Here is a 24478-nt window from a genome sequence, read left to right on the forward strand (position 1 = left end):
TGTGCCGACTTGGCCGTCTTTTGGGGACGGCCTCGGCTGGCCTGCTGAACTTCGGTCGCCCTCGGTTGCCCTTGGGCGACCTCTGGCAGCCCTCGTTCGGCACGAGTCCCACTGGACACAACCAAAAAGCTAACTGAGGGCGGAGGCCTGCGCAAGCGCAAGCATCGTCCCTACCTCTCTCCAGTCAATCGGCTTTTAAACAGACGCAACAATGTAAACGCAACAATGTCTATAATTTATTTTATTTATTTAGTGTTCTGTCTGACGACAGGTCCATATGAACAGGATCCTTCCATCCTTTTCTCGGACTGGGACCTGTTCATATACGTTCTTGGCAGATGATCCAGAAGTGGTTTGCCATTGCCTTCTTCTGTGTGTGAATGGAGTAATTGTTGGGATACCACGGAGGAAAACTCCGTGTTGCCTAGACCACGGCCTTGCCCAACACAAGTTATGAATTCGGGTACCGCCGGGAATCGAACCCGGGACCCCAGGATTTACAAGGCCAGCGTTCTAACCGCTAGACCACCGTGGCGGTAATGTCTATAAACAAACAACAATGTCAATAAAAAGACACAACAATGCCAGACACAACAATGTCTATAAACGAGTATAACAATGCCAACCGCAACACGTCACAATATATTTTTTAAAAATTTCACATACCCCCTAAGATGTCTTCGCATACCCCCGGGAGTACGCATACCCCAGGTTGAATACCACTGGAGTAGACAATACGGACCGACGTAGAACAGTCTGTAACATACAATCTAAAAAAAATTTTAATGAGTCGTTGGAAATAAATAATAGTGAACATTGTATGGAGTTTAAGAAGTAAACCGAGGGCAACGTATTAGCTACAGAAATACGCGATTAGACAATGTGAAGAAAAACATTGATCAGTTAGGTAGGATATTAAAATTATTCCTAAAATTAATGCAAAATAAGGCTTAATTCGGTTAACAATAGTAGTAGTAGTAGTAGTAGTAGTAGTAGTAGTAATACTTTTTAAAGCTTATTATTGTCAAGTTCCTTATTCAGGTGACTGCCGTCTTTTGTATTGAATCAAAATGAGTCACATGCAAACAATTTCCCCCCTTTGTCTTCAAGTTCTTTCGCTTCGAAATGAAATACGTCAACGTCCTGGGCCTAAGGTGGTTTTTGTTCTTCCCTCGATAACAATAAAACAAGGATCAGTGCTTGTGCATGTGATAGCGTTCTAACCGTTCCGTTATCTCGGCGCAATGCCCTGCTCTTTCTTGGAGCCAACTCAGTGCTTTGAACTCAGACTAATTTTGTCTAAATGTGGTCGGTTGTACCAGGCTCTTTGTTCATATTTCCCCTTGGGAATGGTGAATATTTTCTTACTGAGAGTGTTTTTATGAAGAATTCAAATTATCTTGCACATCTTATAAATTTGTTTCTTTAAACGGTTCTTTTATTTGTGTTATTTAATGATGCTATCATTTGTTCTGGATATATAGTGTCAAATGATAGGGAGTTTAACGAACAGCGAATGAAGTGTGAAGGATTTGAAAGGAAACGGTCGTGGCCTAATTTAGTGACTGTCGGCGATTGCCTGCAGGGACTGAGGAAAACTTCAGTCTCTTCCGGGAAGAGATTTTAACTCGGTACCTCCCAGACACAAGCAGGAGCCAGGAATAATAACCACTCGGTGACATTCGGTTAAAGGGTTCTTGTGGCCATTTAATATATTTCGCTGTGGGGCGAAATACGTGAAACTACGTTTCCCAGGACTCTATGAACAAGAACAGTGACGTGTTCTATGACGCATCCTAGCATGCGATATACATCTACGTCACGCGCGTAGAACTCACAGCAAGGAAAATTACACACGAAGGGAGGCACTTCGAGTCAGTCCGTTACAAATCGGCAGTGAGGGAACACGGCGAGGACGAGAACAGCGACAGCTCATACTATCGGTTACTCGAGGCCACAGAGTGAGAGTGAGACGAGATCAGCAACTGCCGATAGATGTCTGGCCTGCCTGCAGGAGGATGGGGACAACGTGGAAGTTTCAAGCAGCGGCTCATAGCGGTATTGAGGTGAAGCCAGGCATGCATCGAGCGTGCTCCCGCTAGTGAACCTGCCAGCCGACCCCGTTCCCGCCATTCTTCACGGCAGCTGTAGTGCTTTTGCTGCATAGAAGTGCAGTTGGTTGGCGTGTCGTTGTCGGTTTGTTGTGCAAAGGGGCAATTAACTATGGCGGATACCGGCTCGGGATTTTCTGAATATCCACTGCTTGTTATTACGTTGATAGTTGGAGCTACAGTGTTGGTTTTAGTGTACATATCCAGTTTGTTAAGGTCTTCAAAAGGAGAAGATGATGCGAAAAGTAAGGAAATAATCATTGTGGACCCATAGCGCCATGGCATCGATTACTTTAAATGCCCACTGAAAACGACATGCACTGGGGAGCGTCTGAGCTGATTTTCGGTTTAAGGGCTTCGTTTTACTGTGAGAAATGTATAGAAACGATACCTTTATGTTGCTCTAAATAGTACAAGGGATTTTTTTAATTACCATGTCATTACGTATTCCAAGATTTATTCAAACCCACACCACGTGTTTCAGACGCGTCCGTAACAATGCATATCGTTCCAAATTCGAATTTCTACCGGGTTTAAAATATTAGCATTAAGTTTTATTTGAATTGTACGGAATACGGAATTCTGTAAGGAAATTTATGTGTTTGTGTTCAGAAAGAAGGTGCAATGTATGACCACGCTGGAGCACATGCCGTCGTTTTTCTTGCTTGGCCAATGTATAATCGATCAGTGTATTACAGTGCCCCATTTGAAGTAGTAGGCCTACACAAATGAACTGGTTCATAAGAATTTTAAGTGTGTCATAATGGGTAAAATGCACGGGTGAATATTTCTAGTTTTTTCGGCCGTGACTTAAACATTTCGTCAGTGTTTTGATATTTTAACTTTTTTTTCAGTGCAAAAGATGAAAGTTCAGTGCCCTTTTGCTACATTTAAAGCCACTGCTTAAAATAGCCGTAGTGGAAATTTTATTGAGATTTGATTGCTTTTTAGTAGCGTGCTTTGTGTATTTACTCACTGTTTGCTCTTAAAACGGTTCCCTTACTTGTAATGTGAATTCACAATGCTCGGTCTGGCTATTCTGAAAATACTTGGGAAATGACTGGCAGGACCTTACTACATTTCATTTGGAATTTAGGATGAGGTTTTGCATAGAAATGTGACATTGTTAAAAAACCTTCAGAATGCCGGTTTATAACACTTTCAAATTAGTACCTCCTGCAATTAAAGTTATCCAATGGCATCTGCATATTTTTTACTCAAGGTGTCTAGTTTGTGCTCATGGGTTTTATAGTAGCACCCTGCTGCCAAAGCTTTTGTCTCTATAGTAACTTCTGTGTGCAGAGTTTTGAATTGTGTATAAAATAATGAGTTACTGAACTGAAAGCAGTTTGCTGATGATGTCAGTTTTTTTTTCTAGGTGCAGAGACTGAAGTGTCAAAGAAGGAGAAACAGAGAGATACAGCAAGTTCTGTTCTGAAGTCCAGTAAGAAGAAACATTCAGAGAAGTGGGTTCGAGATTCTAAACAGAGTTTTTCACATCCATGGCTCTTGACTTCATTGAAGGGTCATAGCGGAGAAGTGCTTGATATGGATTTCAGCAGCAATGGGAAATTCCTGGCAACATGTGCAGAAGGTAAATGATCTGTTACATGAATGCATTTGTGACTCCTGCAGTTTAAATATTCAAATTTGAACTACATATTGAATGGTGGGTAGGTTGTACGATATGTTACAGTTCATGCATTTTTGTTGTCTTGAGGTAGTTGGAGTTCACATTATGCTGTGTCTTACATACACTGTGTGATGATGCTGTATTAGTCTATCTTTCCTGTCATTCCTGCTTCACATGAATTCCAAAACTGTATAAAATTTGTGAGGGTAACTTGTTTCCATACAAATATTCTTTTCTTATGTGCATGCAGAAGATAACTGTGCTAATAATGTTATCTTGGTTTAGGTTCAGCAAGTTTGTTTAATTTTATTTAAATTCAAATGTACTGTGTTGGGTTATCGTACTGGCATTGATAGCAGCCAAGTTTTTCATGGTGCTAACCATTTAAAAGTGTTCTTTATGATTTGGTTGGTTGATGTACAAAAGATATAGCTGATAAACTCATTTTGGAAATGAGACATTATTCAGTTTATTGCTACCGTGTTGGATGTAATCACAAGGAAAGGAACGCTGTGACACGAAGTACTTATCAAGGGGCCAATTATGGATGAACAGTTTATCTGCAAAATTAGTCAGTGGAATCCCCATTTTAAGACTTCTTGTGGGAGAGAAGTGGTATGAATTATATTTACTTAACGGAGGTTGTTAACACTGAGATATAATGGGGGTTAGGACCATGCAAATATAACAGTAAATGCTTTGAAAGTGCCTGTTCTTAGCCCACGTTTTCCTTTGAATAAAGTGTTTTGAATAATGATATGCTTATGATTACAGTCTTATTTGCATACAAGTTGACCAAATAAAAGTAACAGAAAGTGCTTGTTAGCTGTGCTGAATCCTACCTATGTTATGACTTATTTTCTTTACTTGTGTGGCTTTCTGGACCAGCTACTGACGGCATAGTGCATTCTCTTTGTGCGAGGAAGTTACATTCACCACAAGTGTAGTCTCAGCTACATTAACAGATTTATGCAAATTAGAGTTGAACCCAAATTGTTTTCTGAGAGTGCTAGACGAATTTAGATGCTTCAAGAATGTATTTTGTCCCTTATTTGTAGAGTATAGAAAGTTTTTGTTGTTGCAAGTTGAAATGTTCACTTAGTAATATAAATATAATTCTCCTGTGTAATATAATGTTGTTCAGTTGTTTATTTGAAAGAATTAACCCAAAATAGCAAATGTGACTTGAGAGAAATAATTGATGTAAGAGCTGCCTTTATTAACAGTTTAAAGCCCATTGGTAATTAACATGTAACACCTGCTTTATAATATTATCATTAATGGTAATTTAACCACAGAGTGTATTTATGGGTTCCATATGATCCTCAGAACAAATAGTGATTATTTTTTCTTTGCCACATGTTAAATGTAGCATGCACATTCATGTTGAATAATTATAAATTAGCATTTCTGTTGAAGTTTCTAATGACAGATTTGCAGGCCATTATGTAAACATACTGTAGAGTTCAGCTTGCTTTTTGTGTCTTATAACATTCAGTGTCGGAGAATTTGTCTTAAGTAGAGCTACATGACCATGTAGTAAAATTAGTAACATGAAACTGTAGAAACCTGAACATATGATTTTCTCACACTTAATAGTATTTTATGTAATGGTAGTAGTCAAGTGTAGTAATGTAGCTTAATAACAGATATCAATAGAATATAAAGGACTATAGAAGAAATTACAAGGGCATTTGCTAGAATGCCTGACAGCAAATCCCAAAGCTGCTACATCAATGTAAACCAGTGGGTAGAAGACGCTTGACAAGAAAGTGGAACAGATTTAACTCTTTACAGAAAAGGTGGTGGCAGTTGTGATATGTCATTGTTTTACCTACATGGATTCTTGTTTGTGATATGTAATGGGCTGTATGTGTTAGTGTAAGTGGATAAAAAAATGCACGTGTATACTTGGGTGCAACAAAATTATTTGTGCAGGGTTTTATTTTGAATTCAGAAAAGAGATTGCAGTCTGCTATCAGCAGCTTATGCAGTGATCTAGACACATAAGGCAAGGAAATGAATCATAGTGCAGAATTTGGAGGTTGATTTGTAGATAAGCACATTCATTATCCACACAGCAGAAGGAAGTTGCATTCAGTGGAGTTCTTCTTAAAATTTAAGTGCATATGAAGAGGTGCATTCATTTTACTGTATCTCTTGAAAGAAATACTGACATACAGACATCTCAGTATCGCATCAGACCCAGCATCTCATCAGTTATGCACAGAAAGCCTGAATTTTATGAAGCTTATTTATGTGTTAAAACTTCACATTCTGGTGTTTTATAGATGGCACATTTTTTATTGCATATTATCAGCAATGTCTTGCTTATGCTTGAAAGCATATGAAGGCAGAAAATCCGCAGACATGCTGATGTAGAAATGTGGGTGCATTTCAGTAATGTTCTGCCAAATTCATATGCTTTCCTGAACATCACCAATAACCTGCAAACTTGAACTTTGTAATTTTCTTTTACCTTTATGTTATTTGCACTCCTGCTAACTCATCATAGTTCAAGGCCTCATGCGTTACTTTTCTGTTACCTTCTGTCAATGTCTGTGAATGATAATAGTTTACACTCCAAGATTTGTGTAGGTTGATCTTGGGTTTTGTGTGCAATAATTGCCAGTGTCAGTGGTATTGGGGATATTAGACTAGTTTGTGACTAAACTGCAAATGAATGAGTTCTATTAACCTTAGTAATACAGTATTAATTTTAAGATTGTGTTTTGTTATGAAAATTTCCTCACAAGCTGAGAGATACTTGCATGGATAAGCATGTGGCTGGTGTAGTGCAAGGGGTGGCAGTACCGGTGAGTAAAACCTTTTTGGTGATTGTTGGTTCCCTTTTCTCACGGTTTTCTTCATGCCACTTAAGACTCGGAGGAACTGGACCCAGGAGGAGGTGGTGGTAGCAGTGAGCAGTGCAGTGGGAGTGAAGGCAACAAAGAGAACAGCCCACAAGAGAATGGCAAGGGAATTCTCAGCCGTCGTCAGAAGAAGAATCGTGTTCGTCGAGATGATGGTTCGCCAGTAGCAAATCAGACTGGATCCTCAACTGCCAGCATGAAGAAGAGCAAAGCCAGGGCTAGGCGGTCAGCCAATTCTGGAGATTGGAACGGTAGCCGACGCCGTATCGCCAATGCCCCTGCGCTACGCCAGCATGCCAAGCTGAACCTTGCTGACTGCGACCTTTCAGTGTTCCTGCGTCATTATATTCTGAGTCCTGACCAACTCCTAGGTCTAGGCTACCCTGTGGAGAGTTCCTTATATCCTGGACGAGCAATTATCTACAAAAATCCTGCCACAAACAAAAGTTCCAACCAGTCTGTCCTCACAAACACTCATCCACTCACAACTTCTTCACACTTTGACGTCAATGCTCAGGAGTTTGTGCCTATGAGCGCTAAACAGCCTAAGGGAACACCATGTTATTACACTAATGGAAATATTATAAGAGAATCTCAAGGAGTAAATAGTACAATGTACATTTCAAATCTGGTAGATAGAGGTCATGCAGGATTGGAATATTGTCCAGTTGGGATTGAATGGAATGTTGAAAAAGGTGTGAAGCGAGAAGACCATGAGAACAATAATGTAGTTATCACTGCCTTATTGGATGACAGTCATACAAAGATCAGCTGTGAAGAAGGGTTTTGTAAAGGTTCTGAGAGAAAGTCCACTGACTCATTTGAGCATGTTGACTGCAGTGAGAAGGATACAAGTGTGATATTGCAGAAGGATGTAGATGAGAAGGAAGAGCAGAAGCAAGATTCAAAGAGTTCTCTGAAGAGCAAAGTCCATGAGCAAGAGTTGAGTGGTAGTGATGAGAAAAAGTGTGTCCGTTGTGGTCGTGGTTTCTTTGTGATGACAGATGGGGAGTATTTAACTCAGGAGCAGTGTCTGTATCATTGGGGGAAATTACAGAAAGTAGTGGGGCCAGGGCCAAATAAGATGGGTGTTACTACAGTTCGTACTGAATACAGTTGCTGTCGTGGCAAACCAAGTACACGTGGATGTACCACAGGAAAACTACATGTGTGGAATGGTGTTGGGCCTGGGATAAATGGTCCATTTGATGGCTATGTGCGTACTCGTCTTCGTAAGACTCCGCCCCCAGATGGAAATTTTGGAGTGTATGCGTTAGACTGTGAGATGTGTTTCACAACGCGTGGACTGGAGCTAACAAAAGTGACTGTGGTTGCTGCAGATGGGCGCCTTGTGTATGACTGCTTGGTGAGACCAGAGAACTTTATTATTGATTATAATACGAGGTTCTCGGGCATCACTGCACGTGATCTGAGCAAGCGTGCTACAAAATCTTTACGGGATGTTCAGAATGATTTAATGGGTTTCATCAATGCTGACACTATCCTTGTGGGTCATGGATTAGAAAATGACCTTCGTGCTTTGCGTATCATCCATGGCACTGTGATTGACACATCCGTGATATTTCCTCACTATTATGGGCTTCCATATCGCCGCTCACTCAAGTCATTGGTCGGTTGCTTCTTGAAGAGAAAAATCCAGCAGGATTCTTCTGGACATGATAGCTTTGAGGATGCACGAGCATGTATTGAGCTGATGTTGTGGAGGATTAGAAGGGATTTCCGCATGATTCTTGAGAATAGAGCACCACATTTTGCAGTTAGATGTTGAATGCTCAAGTATTTCTTCTACCTGCCTTTATTATTTGATGCGTTTGTCTCAAAATTGTAATATAATGGAGTACTTGGCTCTTCTTTTGAGTCTAAACGAACTGCGCATTTTCATTGTTAGATTTGATCTTTCAAGATCATTGTCATACTTGGGTTCAGTTTGCTGTGCTTAAGGTTTATTGTGTTGCAGTGTGTAGGAATATATATTTTTTGCAATGAAAAACTAATACTCATAAAATTTACATATATGGCAGCTAATATTTTAAAAAGAAAGATCTGTAGTAGTTTGACTTGATCAGATTTAAAGTTACAATATTTTGACTTGCACTGCACCTGTCATACCTGTTGCTGCATTAAATTTGAATAATGAGTGTTCTTGATGGTAAAGACAAAACATGCTAGTCATTATGCTGTACTGTTCCTTGGAACAGGGAACTAAAATTATGAGACATTGGTTGAATGTGAACAGATTGTAAGTCCTGTTTTAAGTACCTGTTCCTTTATTGAAGATTTGATTGTCAGAACTGTGATTTGTGAATTGTTGATTTCATTAAGCATATATTTTGGTTTTCATGTAATCTAAATGATTAATCCTTTCAATTGCAAAACCATTTGAAACTATTTGCTGTCTGCCATAGCAAAATAATAATACTGGTACAGAAAGTCTAATAGCAAGGATTTGGAATGGTTTGTTCATAGATCTTAGATTTGCAGATTGGAAAGAGTAAATATCTGGCACTGATTCAGGCTATACAGTTTTGTGTTTAATTTTTTGTTCCTTTTACATTTTATTGCAAAATAATTTGAAGGAAAGATGCTACCCTTTGGTGGTTGAGATGCTGTTTATAGTAAAATCACATTCACTGATCTTAATCCTGCAACATGTCTACAAGTAGTCTGTCAGCTGTGGACATAATTTAGAAGATTGTGTAGCATTCAGTTTATGAATCTCTGCACTGATGGATCACTGCCCACCTCCACTGCCGCAACAGTAGCCGCTGGACTGTGTTGTGAAATTGTGGTATGTATGACAAACATGTCAGTGAGTAAGTAACATGGTTTTGATGTGAAATGTCTTGTGGAAGAAAATAGAGTTGCTTTGTATTTATTTATTTTTAATGTGTGTTGCACTGGGTGTTATGAAGGTATTCATTCCTTAATTGTGATTAATTTAAAAATAGGAACTGGGATTCATGAATTTGTGATGGTTCATCTGAAATATATAATGGAATTGCAAGAACGGTGAATGTTATCATGACATGGGAACTGTGCAGTTCAAATTGTGATGATGGAAAGTATGATGAGACAGCAAGAGATGTAGGTTTTACTCATGTATGATATTTGATAGAAAAGTGACGTCTGGCTTTATGTTTTAGTTTATGGGAAAAAATTGTGATATTTAAAATGATTTTCAGTATTATAAATAGTTATAATTGTTTTTGTTGCCCCATAGTAAATAATTTTAGCCATCGTGGTGAAATTGATGATAATTACTTATCGGAAGAGTGCCCAGTGTTTTATACAGTTCATTTGCATATGCTTAGTTGTTGGAGTAATTAACCCTTTGCCACTTCATTTAAATTTTGATGCTGCCGGACTACTTAATTTAAATTTACATTATGCATTGTGTGTATTTTATCCTACAGTATTAATATGTTAATCTGGCAAGGGACGTTAATTTTTCTACGTTCAGCATGGCAATAACTTGTAAGATTCACTAGTACCATATTAAAAAATTTCTGAATGTTCTTCTTTGACATTTATCCCTGCTTAATAAACAAGAACATGCTTTAATTTTTTCCTACTTGTGTATGACAGCTTCAGTTTTGCTGTGGGTTACTGGAAGATTGCATGGTAATGTTTCTGAGAGTGTTAGCTCCCACAACAAACATATACACAGGGTCAGTAAACAAAACTAGCACTGGGTTCTTTATTTAAAATTTCTGGTGGTACATTGACATAGTGTTCTGCAACAATTTCTTATTTTCTCTGATCTGCATTGGTCCTTTTTGTGCTACAATGCTTACATACATATGGAGATCAAGAACAATCAATGCTAAGCTTTTTAGAAGAACTAAAATTAAAATTAGGTTATGTCAGTCCATAAGCCATATTAAAAGAAGTCTGTTTAAGCCATTAAGTGTTTGTCAGGTTACCTTTTCTAGCTAAGCTGTATCTGACATTGAATTAATTGAGCTTTCTCAGTCTAAATGCAGAAAAAGTTTTTTTCTGTAATTTGTGTTGAGTATTTAAGAAATTGTGGCAGTTAATGTGAAATACTGATTAGTTTTATTACACTTTCATAGCAATTTCAGTGTGATTTTGGCATAGAAAAAAGTCTTGTCATTTGCCAGCAGTTACATAAGTTTGGCCTGTTGCTTAAACTTATGTATTCCACTGCAGATTCATGTATAACCTCCATTGAGTCTCTTCAGTGGTAGGTTTATGATTAGTAACAAGTTTCGTACTGTCATTGTTCTGTGAAAGGTACATTGTATGTTGTGTTTGTATGTGTATGGTATTTTGTTTAAGCATGCTATTATTGTAGGATTGTATATGCATTTTGTGAATTTTGCCATATGTTTAGTATGTTCAGTTGGTGAAATTAGGTGTAATTTTAAAAATTAAAGAATTGTGCTCTTTTACAAGGTTTAATAATTAGTACCTAGTGTCTGCATGTGTAAGCATAAAATGTCATTTCTTTCAGACTCGGTTCCTATTTATTTGTTCAGTGAATGTCCCATCATTTATAAGTTATGTTTGCATGGTAAAACACCTGATTTGTATGTATATAATCTTGTTTTGCCCTTAACACACTAGGCTTCAATTGTCTAATGTAAATGAAAATTGAAATTTACCAACAAATTTTCTAAAAATTCTCCAGTATCAGATTTAATCAGAATTGGTTTAGCTGTTCTTGAGTTGTTTAATGTGTAGTTATGGATAGGATGGTTTTGATAGGTGCAGTACAGGGTGACTGGACGGCCAGGGTTCGATCCCTGATGGGGCAGAGGATTTTTCCTCTGTGTCCAGTGGGTAACGGTTTTTTCTAGGAGTAAAGTGCAGCCGCTGCATGATGCTGACCACTTACCCCTATCTAATGCCAAGGTTAAGAATGGGTAGGAGCTATACCGCCTGTCCTACCAAATGCCTTCATGGCGTGCAACAGGAAATATTTGTAAAGAAAAAGTCAATAAATCTTTCCTTTTATGAGAAAACTTGGGTTACTGGCTTCAAATTAAAAATTTTTGAGATTTATGTTTTTACATGGCAGAGTTTCAGTATAATTTGAGTAGTGCATGTATATCTGTTAATATATTGCTATAGTAGTGAGTATTTATAATGGGCTTGGCAGGAAATAGTCTAGGATGCAGAAACAAAGAATGAAAATATACAGAATATTTATGGTGGAAATTGTTTTTGGGAAATAACTACTTGGAAGACTGGGAAGGGGATTGAAGAATAACATAGACCATTTATATCCCAATCAAAGCTATTGGTCTACTTGCTGTAACAATAAACTAATTTTTCCTGCAAAGAATGTTGGGGTGTTTGGCATGATTTTCAGATTATATAGCAATTATTTCCGTAAAATGTATCAACTAGTATGTATGTTTGTGATGGAGAAGTGTTATGTTTCTTTTCAGTAGGAACTGTATTTTAAAATATTCAGGTGAGCTTTGGTATCTCAGGATTAAAATGGATCTTAGGGACATAGGTTGTGAGAATGAGAGGTGGATGAGACTTACTTGTTGTATCCAGTGGCAAACACTGCAGTCTTTAACATATGTTGGTTTTTAAGCTGAAGATGACTTCTGGGATGTTGTGCCATAGACTCTTACTGACATTGACTGACATTTCAGGGATGCTTACAGCCTCCATCAGGTCAGTCAGTTTTTATGAGACTGCACAGGATAATGTGCCAGAAGACAGTCATCTTCATACTTGCTGCTGTGAGAACCTGAAATTGTGTTCATTTTAATTTGATGTTTGTGGTATTAGGGTGCTGTGTACGTAATAATCTTGCTCTTTGTGTTATTTGAATGAAGGTGGGCCTTAGCTGAAAACCCTGTATACACAGTATTTTAGATGTTTTTGGTAAGAACTCCATATTTGTTGAAATATATTGTAACATCAGAATTCCATCCTCTGATAATGGGAAACAGAAATGGGATGGACCAAGCATGTTGTAGTAGTGATAGGGCTGGTATTGTGGAGGTATCCTTTTTTGAATCATGGTTTGGTTACCACCTATTCTGGCAGAAGGTCTTTGTGGTTTTCCCTCCTCAGTTCATATGCATATATATTTGAAATAGTCTGTGACAGCCTCCTCCTGAATCCTTTCCAATGAATTGGTAGTGATCTTTCCCTCTCATTTGGCACTGTATAACCTCTGCAGCTTACACATTAAATGTCTTCGCACCAAAGTGAACAACGTGAGAGGCAAAAGTTAATTGAACTAACCAGTTTTTAAAGTGTCTGAAATTAACCATAGCTTCTCATGTATGGATGTACTAGCAGGTTCTCTTGTGCCATGTCTTTGTTTTGAGACTGGCTATAAAGAAACTTGTGTCAGTATGAAATAAAGGTAAATTTCAGATACTTTCTATCTGCATCATTAATGTAATAAGTGACCCATATCAATTTGTACGATGTGGTAAGTGACCAAAATTGGCTGATAAGCATGTATATAGACCCTACATAGTCCAGACTTTGTCGTCTTTGATCTGCGCACTGAGCAGAATCGGGCAAGTCATCCATCCCACATTTGAACGAGACCAGCATTGTGTAATGTGGAAGTTGCAGAAAGTGATGATTAGTGCAGTGAGCCATGCTGAATGTTACGACACTGTAACCCATGTAGTGAGAAAAGTGTCATTAAATGAACTATGAATCAATCATTCATGAATATTAGGCATTAAACTGTTACTTGGGATCTGATTTAAGTGCTATAACCTAAGATCCATTTCTATTTCAATGGCAGTCCATTATTTGACCTTGTAGAAAGCATAATTACTTCTAAGAATGATTTAGACTACTGCAGGTGAAACACTTTATCAGCTTATATGAGCTGGAGAAATGGCCATGAATGCTGAGGAGATAATGATTTTGGACGGAGGCAGTTTGTGGCATTTGCCTGAAAATCTGGGGAATGCCTAAGTGAAAGTAGCTGATAGTCTGGTCATAATTCAAACCTGATGCCTTCTGAATGCAAGTGTAGTATGTTACAGGTTCACCAACCTGTTTGTATCTTTCCTCTTGCAAAACCAGAAACTTTGTGAATGTGGAGAATTCCAAGCCACCACTGCTTTAGAAGTTCCTCAGCCAGCTATTATCTTCATCACCACCTTACAATCAGTAAATGTAATCCTGCCTTATCAAGCTCAAAAGTGGATCCCTTGACCCTTGCTAATAAACCAGAAACCAGAATGATCAAAAGGCTGGAGGCATTGAAAAAAAATGGGCCTGCAGGAATGTGTGCCTACACTTGCTTTTTTTCTTTTGTAATTTTTGCACCATTTTGAAGTTCAAAGTTTGAATTGTACTGTTGTTTATATTTTAAATTATTTTTAGGGAGCTGCACATGTAAATTTTGCATATTTACTTTAATTCTTTTAAGAAAGTTGGTTTTGTTTTTTAACACTTCTGTTAAACTTTTTGAGGAGGAGGAGTTAATTAAGATTGCTGTGTTAAGATTCCTTGTATTTGCTAGTTATAACAGCACATGTAATGCCAATTTTGTGTACTTACAAGTGATAATGTAGTAGTGGTGTGTATGTTCAGTCTATTAAATAGAGATTATTAATGTATATACTGACCTTAAGTACTTCATATTAAGTTACACAGCTTCAAGGTATTGTATGTCATGTTGCAGAGGAGGTGGTGTTCAGTTCATGCATCCAGTTTTTGTGAATTAAACTACTTTAGTTTCAGTAACTGGTAGTTTGTCTAAGTTCAGCTGACATGAGAAGAATCTTTTTCTTTTTGGCACTTTTTATACAATGTGTGTAACAGAAGTTCTTATGCATATAGAAGGTAAAAGGCATACCTATTTAAATGTTTTAGTTAAAAGTTCCAAAATTCATGTGATGTGTTTAATCTTATTTTAAAATGCTGATGAAACGTGTCTGTGTATGTATTATTTAATGTTTATGTTCTATATTTTCTAAATGTAAAATTACAGAACTTCATGAAAGTAATGTAAATTGGTAAGCTTTTTATATCTTGTCTCATTTTTATTTATTTTGTACATTTAATTTTCTATGGTAAGTCTTGAATGCAATTAAGAAAGCTGTAGGATTACTTCATTTTTAACTTTACATATATTTTATATTGTTTAAATGTTTGCTTACTGTAATGGCAGTTTCTTACTGCATCTTCCCTTTCAGATGTGTGTGACACCTGGTTTAACGTCCAGTATATAAATTATTGACTTTGTTAAATTTTCTCAGCTTGGAATGACATGTTTGAAAAATAATAGCAGATGTTAGAGAATTACTGCATTAAAAGGAAATAAAATAATTATGATATCTGCAATAATTTATTTGTGGACGCGTGACAAATTTATCATTCTGGTTTGAAGTGGAACTTGTAATCGACTGGTTGAAGGTAAACTGCATATTAGCACTGGATTGTAGATGACATTTTGAACCTTGAATTGAGAAACACTGATCTAGCTGATGAAAGAGGCAAATCTGATACAGTTTGAACACCATATCTATTGGCATGGAAACCATTTTTATACCATTGTATTTTTTTTTTTTTAAGAATGGTCTTTGTAATTTGTGCAGGTCCCGTAATATTAAGTAGCGAAACCTAGGAGATTAAGTGGCCAGACATGTGGCTTGCATTGGGGACAAAAAAATGCATATATATATATATATATCTATGGTGGGGAGATTTATTGGTAACTTGCTACTTGAAAGACTGATATGGAGTAGGAGGATAACATTAAGATGGATCTTACGGGAATAGGTTGTGAAGATATAAAGTAAGGGACTGACTCAGGATTGTATTCATTTGTGGACATTGTAATAAGCAGTGTTGAATCATGAGAGCTGTCAGTGTTGTCATGGGTTGTAGTGCAATGTTCAGGTCCATAAATGTTTTGAGGGAACTTTATATTTAAAGTCTTCTTCTTCTCTCTCTCTCTCTTCTTTTTTTGTGGGGGGGGGGGGGGGGGGCAAACTATATGTAGAAGTATAAGAATAATGTCAGACTTGTATACTTCATGAAGACAGTTGTGTAATACCTGTATTGATAACTTAAAACCAGATGTTGAGTGACTAGCATGCCTCCACATTTTGAAAGTCCTGGTTTCAAATTTTGTCTTGGAGACCAGCATTCCTGACTAGGGTTTTTGTGATTTTTCTCAGTCTCTCTGGGAAAATGCTGAGATGAGGCCATGACCTTTCTAATTTGTCATTCATTAATCATTTGACATTATACAGTCTGAGCTACAGACAGCGTCATTAAATAAATAAACCACAATTAAATACATTTCTCAGATTTTTTGTTGCAGTTATGTATTATTTAATTTTATTTGGAAACCAGTGCATGCCATAAAGTATAATATTTGCAGTTCAAGTTTTGATTTAAGTAACAGTTTATATTATCATATTTCAAAGTAGCAAAAATGATGCATATTTAGCCATTTATGGTAACCTAGCAGTTATAACAAAAAATGGTTAAATTATTTAATTTCTACCTATTGTTCCCACAAGTTTATAAAATCTGGAAGTGCGTCATCTTTGTACATGTTTCAGTTGAGAATTGCATCAAAAACAGGTTGTATTGCATTATGGGTTGTTTCTTCCTCAGGCAGCACTTGTATGAAGTAAAGTTATAAATGTGGTTAAATAATGTATCTCCTTTTTAGGTTGTAATTAAGATTTCCCCATTGGTTGACATGTTTCCTTGACACACATATTAAGTCCAGTACACCACATAAGATTGGAAACAACTTTTCTGGGCTCTATGGTGAAGCATGACTAATCCTGTTACAATATTATAAAGCATTCAGGTGGACATACAAATGGGCAGGTGCTTAGATTCACTGTCATGCTGTGCATGTGGTGCTCTAGCCATAAGATCAGTAGTCTGTTCTTAATGTTGGGTAGGCTATAGAAGAAAGGCATCCCAGCTAAAGTTTTCTTACATTCTATGGTTCCATGTATTATGAACCATATTTTGTGTTATGGTAAGATGGCTACTCTTTGAATTATGGTAACATTTAAATACGTTAGTTTGGATGTATTCTTGCAGTGTAGACAAGGTGTGATGTTCAATGACCTCTGTTTTAAACCATTGAGTTTGAAATGTTGTAGTTAAATTATTGTTTAATGCATGGCTTCTCAGTCCCAAACCATGGGCTGCGTATGGCTAACAAATGTGTTTTAGGTGAACTGTATACAATTTTACAATTTTGTATTGCTTTGTATAATGAAAAACAAGTTAATGCCTAAATTAGATAGTTAATATTAAGCAAATTAATAAGAAATCAGCAAATTTGTTACAGGAAAGTACTGAGTATGTTGGTAGAATTTTTAATAAATTGTGAAGTTTAATACACAGTTGTCATTTATAAATTGACAGCCCACAAGATGGGAGGAAAGGGTGATTGTGACCCCCATGTCTTGCAAGTTTGACTTCTGGTTCAGTGGTTTTCCCCTCATTTCTGTTAAATCTGTCTTGTGACTGGGAAAGATATTTTTGTAGTTTTATAGGAGCTGCTGTAATGATATGGCATCACATTTGTTGGTTTTATTTGTACCATATGGTCAAAAGCAAGTTTGGAGACTACAATATGAACTTTAATAATGCCCTGTTTGGCCTAGAGGCTGATTATTATGACATATTTTATGGTGTTCCTCAGTTCTTAAATTAGGCATTACTTCCCTTCACACTTTATCATTCACAGACACTTTCCCATAACTCTCCAGGTGATAAAGCTTACATAAATAAACTAGAAACCCTTCCTATATCTTTGCTCAGTCATCTTTCGCTGAAAGAGTATTGGCCACATGCAGATTATGTCCCATGCTTTCTCATCTTTGAAACGTGTTTGGGATGAATTATCAGCATCACATTCTGGTTATCTCTTATCCCCAGAGGAAAATGCCCCATTAATATTTGTAATTTGGGAGGCTGGGGGAATCCTGGAGCAATTTCAGATGTGATAAAGAGAAGAACTCCAGTGCAGTTGTGAATCAAACTTTGGTCTCCCAGTCCATATTCCATCGCATTGCCAAGTTATCAAGCCCTTTGACTTGGCTATCACCACTCTCTCACTAACAGGTTGGTGTAGCAGTAGCACTCTAAAAGTTGTGTTCAGGAGGTACCTCCTTCATTATGGTTAATTTGTGGTTGCCTCAGTCTGTTCAAGCAAATTTTGGAATTGTACCTTGAAATAAACCACTGCAGTATCCTTCCAAATCATAACTACTCACCATTCATGATCGTCTTCCCATCTCATGCATCATTAAAATTCTTTATGTCACAGTGTTATTAAATAACATTAAAATCATCACTGCTCTGATGCGGTGTGTATTTGTTATGATGCATGGTTCACTTGTTGGAAGATGAGGATTACAATCCACTGAGTTTTTTTACATTCCCTTCAAGCAGATGCTGGATTAGTACCTTAAATTCCCTTTCTTCCACATTATTCATTAATCGTCATACACTATAGTCTGAGCTATTGGCATTGTCGTTAAACCATGAATAAATAAAAGTAGTCTTATAACCAGGGCTTTTACTCTGGGAGTACACAGTTGTACTGACATTTTTTAAATAAAAGTACTTATTTTTGCTCAAAAGACTTGAAACATTGGCCTCATCCTGTGTCACATCTGAGTATCAGCATCTATCCTACAAACGGAGCACTAATTATATCCATTGAAGTGGCTCATAACACACTGAAAATAGTAATGACTAGCTGTATGCTGAATAGTTAGGATTCAATTCTGTCTGGGACTGAAATTTTCTGTTTGCCACCATATTCAGACTGTCCCTTTGAACCCCTTACTGTGCTCCCTATTGGCTACTGGTTATTCTTTTGGAATAAAGTAGATGATACCTAAGACCAGTCATTCAGTCTTACCATATTCCAAGCTTGAAGCTTCCATCTTCATGAACCTCTATTTTTTCATGCACCAAGGTAACCTCAGATTTAAATTTTATGTATTGTAATTTACTGTGGCTTATTTACTTATTCAGTTCTATAGTCTACAGCAGTACATCATTTGAACAGGCTATGTGGCACTGAGCAAGGCACTAGGATTATGTGGCATGACCAGGCTATGAACTGGACAACTTGTGTTTGATTCTTGGTGTAGGAGGATTTTTTCTATGCCACAGTGTTGATAACATCTCTTTGTCCTGCCCACCCATCCTCCTTGAGAGGGTATCAGGTTTCTTCTCTGCAGCATAAGGCATTCAGACGTGATACTGGTAACTCGCCTCCATTCATTTATGAGGTTAAGAATGCTTGGAGCTATACCTCCACTCCCCCATATATTTGCATGTCATGGTGCTTAAATAAGCACCAGACCCATCTTTACTTTTACCATTAGAGTTACTGCAAAGAAGAGTGGAGAAAATGTGGAATACTTTAAGGTACCATCTTGATATATATTACTGGAGACTCTGAGGAAAACCACATAGAACCTCAGTTCTCTGGTTAAGATTCAAGCTCCAGATGACATTCAAATATACATGGTGATTCAAAAGTCTCCATACATAAGGGAAATGGTAATTTTTTTAACAAACTGTCACTTTATACACAAAACATGCAATACATGGTTGCCATTCCTTTGAAAACACACATGGATGCGTCTCCCATCCATGGTGAACTCGTGTTAACGCGTGGTGTTATGTGCGTAATTGCATTTCGAATGTGTTCCTTTAGGTGATTCATGTTTCGTATCTTTCCCTGGTACACCATGGCCTTCAAGTGCCCCCACAAGTAAAAATCGAGTGGACTGAGGTCTGGGGACCTCGGAGGCCACTCCACAGGACCACGTTGACCAATCCAGGAACCTGGAAACTGCTGATCCAAGAAACATTATTCCCTATGTATGGAGACTTTTGAATCACTCTGTATTATGGAGAGTGAATTAGGAAATGTGGCATGTACCATTTATTGAAGGGGTGTAATTAGTAATTATGGATTATTTAAATTATTTTATGTTATCAAAAAATTTGTAAAAATTAATATATCCAGTGAGTTATGTAGAATTGTGAAGAATGCATTTTTGAAAATATAGTCTTGTAAGTCAAGTTTTTTTATTTCAGATCGTTCTGTTTTGATATGGAGCACTAAGAACTGGAATCAGAAGGATCACAAGTCTCTGAGAATCAACATAGAGTTTGACTATGCAAGGTTTGTTAAATGGAGTCCAGATTGCAAGGCATTCATTATACACAAAAAAGCTGAGAGAGTAGTGGAGGTGTATAAAGTGGCTAAGAAGCCTGATGGTTGGATCAGTGGTGTCACTAAAGCCCTGACTTTTCTTAAGGTAAGATTAAGATTTCATGTTTCTAAATTTTGATCACCAATCCCCAAACAGGTTGTATCAATGGGTCACATTGAATTATCATGTATAACAAGACTGCAATTTGAAATAAGAACACAAATGGACTTCTCTGATTTTATCAAACTACCAAACACACAAATATAACTAACTTTAATCACTATGAGAAGAAATATGACATTGTTCTCGGATCATTACCTACTTCATTATGTTTGTGAATTTGAGGACCACCCTTGGCCTTTAAAACTCATATAGGTGACCCCTGGTAGGATGTAAGAAAAACATCAGGTTATCCCAGGTATTTCGGACTCATTTATTTTGAATGCCATTGGGCTTTATTTATCCTGGCTGAGTTTCCAATTGTTTTCCTCAGTCTTTACAGATCATCTAAGATATTATGTTACGTGTTTTATATTGCCAGAATTAAAGGTGAAGTTACCTCTGTACCATGAAGAATGGAAATAAAGCTCCACTCATTCTAGACCTTAGCAGCAATAGAGGTGAGTGGTCAGCTTCATGCTCTGACTGCTTTACCTTCTGAGAAAGGAGCTCCTTGTTCCCATTTGTTTGTTGGCTCGTTGAGCCACAGAGCCAGTTTGGGTGTGGTGGTGAAGAGAAAAATGATTCCCTCTGCCAGGAACCAAATTCAGGTTTTTCGTCACATAACTGACTGAATTGTTGTTGCTAATTTTGCCAAATGTGTTTTTGGTATGAATTGTTTCCGTATTTGGGTCTGGTACATCTGCTGATACCTGGTTGTTATACTCTTAAGCTTTCAGTTCTGTTTCTTTAATTTCTTATGATACCTCATATCTTTGTGTTGTCTGTCTGCCAGTAAGTGTCAACCAGTTTATGTATTTTTATGGAAGTGTGTGTATTATGTTATTAAGGAAAGATTTTATTTTGCTTTCAGTTTGATGGTGATGGAAGTGTTGACACATGAAATGTTGTATGCAGACAGATTATAAACATGCCAACAAATTTTGTTAACAAACATGGCAGTAGTTTGAAACTCTGAGGTTGTAACTGACAAATTTATGCAGTCAGAATGACCAGTGATAGATGTTTTACACAGAAAAAGATCACTGTTTAAGTAATTAATAGTTCCTTCTAGGCATGAAACTGTCAGTGGTAGACTTCTGGCTTGAAAAGTTGTGTGGACTTGTAGGTAAATATCAACATACAACCCCACACAGTATTTCAACCCACAAGACCAGTCTTAAATTAATGTAATGTGCTAACCTCTAGACATCTGAGATGCAGTTATACTTGTATATTCTTACCACTATTTATAGCTGAATAATTGTTTTTCAGCATTATGAAGATGATGTTGTTGGGCTTGGCATTGCTTGCAATGGCAAATATATCATGTCATGCTCTGAGAAGAATGAGTTGGTTGTGTGGGATTTGAAAGGAGAGCAATTGGCAAAGGTGGACACCTACCTCATGACCACAATATGTGCACAGATCTCACCATGTGCTCGTTTTGTAGTTGCTTCAGGTAGGTTCCTGTAAGTTCTTGGAAACATTTTCCAGCATTCTGCGAGTGTTGTAGCTGCATATGGGGCTAATCTATGGCAGAACAACCAAATTGAGGGGATTGTAGTAGTCACAATAAGTAGAGATAATACACAAACATACTGAGGGTAAGGTTCAAAGAAACAGTCCCTGCATATGTTTTACCATTTGTAATGTTAACACCTCATGTATTAACAAACTTATTCACAGGCAACTTGAATATATCATGAAGTTTGTCATGTGGTATCCTAAGCTGGCCACTTCACTCTAAGGTTCATGTACTTTACTGATATTAATAAGAATTTGTTATATGAATGTGCTGTAGAGTTCAGAGCATAATGCATTGTGACTTCTAGGATTTGCTCCAGATGTAAAAGTATGGGAGGTGAGATTTTCAAAGCTAGGCGAATTTCAACAGCTGTCTCGTGCATTTGAACTGACTGGCCACTCCTCGGGTGTTTATGATGTTGGCTTCAGTGCTGATTCATCTCGTATGGCAACTGTGTCTAAAGATGGGACTTGGAGGGCCTTCAATACCAAGAGTAAGTGAAGAATAGCACAACATAGAACCTTCATTATACAGTGAGAAAGTGGTGTCCCTTTTTTGGAATATTAAAAACAAATGAGGGCATTGCCAATTTTAAATTTATAGATTTCACATACCATGTAGACATTGGCAGGTTTAAATGTAAAATTTTCATTCACTCAAAGATGGGGCCTAGAAATCCCAGTATTGTTTTTATCAAAATATGTATAAGTTTATAGTTTCCTGTTCCAAATTTGGAGTGTTACATAAACTCTTCTAATGACTTGCAGTTGAATATGAGAAAGGGGAAGACCCTCATCTGTTGTCATCAGGGAAGTACAATCATGTTGGCAGCCTCTCACATTTAGCGATGTCCCCAAATGGTGAAGTTGTGGTTGTTGCTAGTGGCAGTTCTCTTGCCTTCTACTCCGTCCAGACTGGGGAATGTGACGCTGTTATTGATGACATCTATTCAGGTGAGACATGTGGTACAGTAGTGATTAACTGTTTAGGTTATGTTATGCAACTTTTTAAACTTTGTCAGACAGTGGGAGGAGTTTGAATGACAAATTGGAAAGAAGTGGAATGTGCCATTTCAGCAGTTTCCTGTAGGGACCGAGGAAAATCATGATTGCCCTAAGTCTGTATAGCTTCTCTCCAGGCTGAGATTCAAGTCCTTGAATACTGAATATGAGTTCCAACCACTACAGAGTGATACTCAGTGCAAGACTAGTGTGTTATAAAGAAAAAGCTCATTCTTAGCCAGATTCAAATGCTGTATTGTGATTATTTCCTTCAGCATACTTTATTAAAATCTTCAGTCAATTAGTTTGTTAGTGGCAACATGTTTTAGTATTAAAATAATATCTTCAGGCTGATTTGATAATGTAGTGCACCAATTGCGATCTTAAAATAAAAATTAACTTTATGTTAAAAATTAAATTGATGAGAATCAGTTCTATAGATCTTTCAGGTGCACTGCATGCATGATTATTTGTGCATGTTCTCCCCTTCATTAGCCTGGATAATTGGGAATATACTGTATATATTCCATATTGAAGACAAAACTGTGTTATTCTTAGGTAGAAAGATGCTAGTTGGACATTTGTGAGCAACATTCTCTTACTTTTGGTATGAAACTCAATTCAGTCTCTTAAAATAACTTTTGTCTTCCTGGGATAATTGCAACATTATCTCCTTCAGGGTTGTGCCTTTCGTAACTAATGGAGATCTGTTGTGAGAATGTTACCAGATCGGTCTAGATGTATTAGATGTTTTAAGAAGTGATTTGTCATTTTTTCTATAATTAATAACATGCTGAGAAAACTGCAAACCTTCTCCAGGATTGAAATATTTCTTTGGAATCTATGTCATCGCTATAAATTAGTGGATTTGTGTGGGTAACTAGTTGTATTTCTTGATCATCTTTACATGATTTATGTTTACAACTTACAGGACCCATCACATGTATTTTGTTTGACTCCCTGGGAAAATATGTACTGACTGGTGGTGAGAAGCATGTCCGAGTGTTTCATAATGTGACAGGCTATCGTACCACTATTGCTTCCATCCAAGGCAAAATCCGCCAGCACATTAGTTCAGCACAGAAGGAACGGATGGAGCAGCAGATCCGAGAAGCTGAATCATTCCTTAAGAGTATTGGGGAGAGAAGTTAAAACAGATGCCAATACCTACCATATTGCGAGTACAGTGGATTAATGATGAATGGTTGGTTTTATTTTGTTTTAAATAAAGGTATGTTAAATGAGACTTATTTTGTTGAAATAAGTGTTCTTTTGTATTACAAACTTCCATATACACTGTTACTTTTTCTACAGTCATGTTTGATGTTAACAGACAATAAAAAAAATGAACATCAGCAGACTTATGTATAAATTATAAAATTTGTTGATAATATTGCGATGTTACTATTTCGCTTTCTTTCAGAAGCACAGGTTTAACCATAGGTGGGTACTAATAATATACATGAACCCAGAGTAGACTGGTGACAAAAAAAAAAAGAATAAGTGGAAGTAGAGTCAGTGGAAGAAGCCACTTAGAAGACATAGACATTGATATCAAAATAATAGGTCGTAGAGAAACAGATTTTGAAGATACACTTGGAGTTATCAGATTTGAACCATTTGACAGATGAAAGAATAAGATTCATTTTCTGTGTTCAGAGCATAAAATCGATTATCAGAAAAATACAGACACTTCATAGAATATTGAAGAGAATCGTGTACTGTTTGTTATTTCACTGTGCAACTGACCACATTCTAAGGTCAGCAGCACACTGTTCGACTGAACATAGGTACCCTGTACTCTCAGGTTTTGTAGAGGGGGTGGTAAAGTAGTGTAACAAGGGAACTTCATCTTTAGGATATCATTACAAGAAAGATGCTAGAGTTTTAGGCAATTTTCTTTAGTCTCATTTGCAGGTAATACAGCACTTTTCCATAACACAGTCTTCTGTGGCCATCAGCTGACTGCTT

At 37.2% G+C, this 24478-nt stretch overlaps 1 protein-coding gene across 4 annotated transcripts; it reads left to right on the forward strand.

Annotated features, from left to right (window-relative positions):
- Window positions 1-761: 761 nt before the first annotated feature.
- Window positions 762-23867, forward strand: LOC110833298 (transducin beta-like protein 2). 4 transcript variants are annotated; one of them, XM_022071186.2, is made up of 7 exons: window positions 1860-2356; window positions 3490-3705; window positions 19701-19924; window positions 21254-21440; window positions 21814-21999; window positions 22274-22459; window positions 23439-23867. In XM_022071186.2, exons 1-7 carry the CDS (start codon window positions 2224-2226, stop codon window positions 23657-23659), a joined length of 1353 nt encoding a protein of 450 aa, XP_021926878.1. In that variant the 5' UTR covers window positions 1860-2223; the 3' UTR covers window positions 23660-23867. The 4 variants fall into 4 exon arrangements, with proteins under 4 accessions (XP_021926876.1, XP_021926878.1, XP_021926871.1 ...); XM_022071184.2 differs by lacking the exons at window positions 1860-2356; window positions 19701-19924; window positions 21254-21440; ... (1 more) ...; window positions 22274-22459; window positions 23439-23867 and adding exons at window positions 762-907; window positions 6626-14945; XM_022071179.2 differs by lacking the exons at window positions 19701-19924; window positions 21254-21440; window positions 21814-21999; window positions 22274-22459; window positions 23439-23867 and adding an exon at window positions 6626-14945.
- Window positions 23868-24478: the final 611 nt, after the last annotated feature.

This window comes from Zootermopsis nevadensis, unplaced genomic scaffold (genome assembly GCF_977971745.1).
Source record: "Zootermopsis nevadensis isolate Lab colony 2312 unplaced genomic scaffold, Znev_1.0 Znev_ptg000015l, whole genome shotgun sequence".
Classification (NCBI taxonomy): Eukaryota; Metazoa; Arthropoda; class Insecta; order Blattodea; family Termopsidae; genus Zootermopsis; species Zootermopsis nevadensis.

What these genes read in the sequence shown, in the direction of transcription:
- LOC110833298 (XM_022071179.2), top strand. Translation starts at nt 2,224, where the DNA reads ATGGCGGATACCGGCTCGGGATTTTCTGAATATCCACTGCTTGTTATT. An exon ending in AGGAGAAGATGATGCGAAAA is followed by an intron (nt 2,357 to 3,489) that starts GTAAGGAAATAA and finishes TTTTTTTTCTAG; the next exon opens with GTGCAGAGACTGAAGTGTCA. An exon ending in CCTGGCAACATGTGCAGAAG is followed by an intron (nt 3,706 to 6,625) that starts GTAAATGATCTG and finishes ATGCCACTTAAG; the next exon opens with ACTCGGAGGAACTGGACCCA.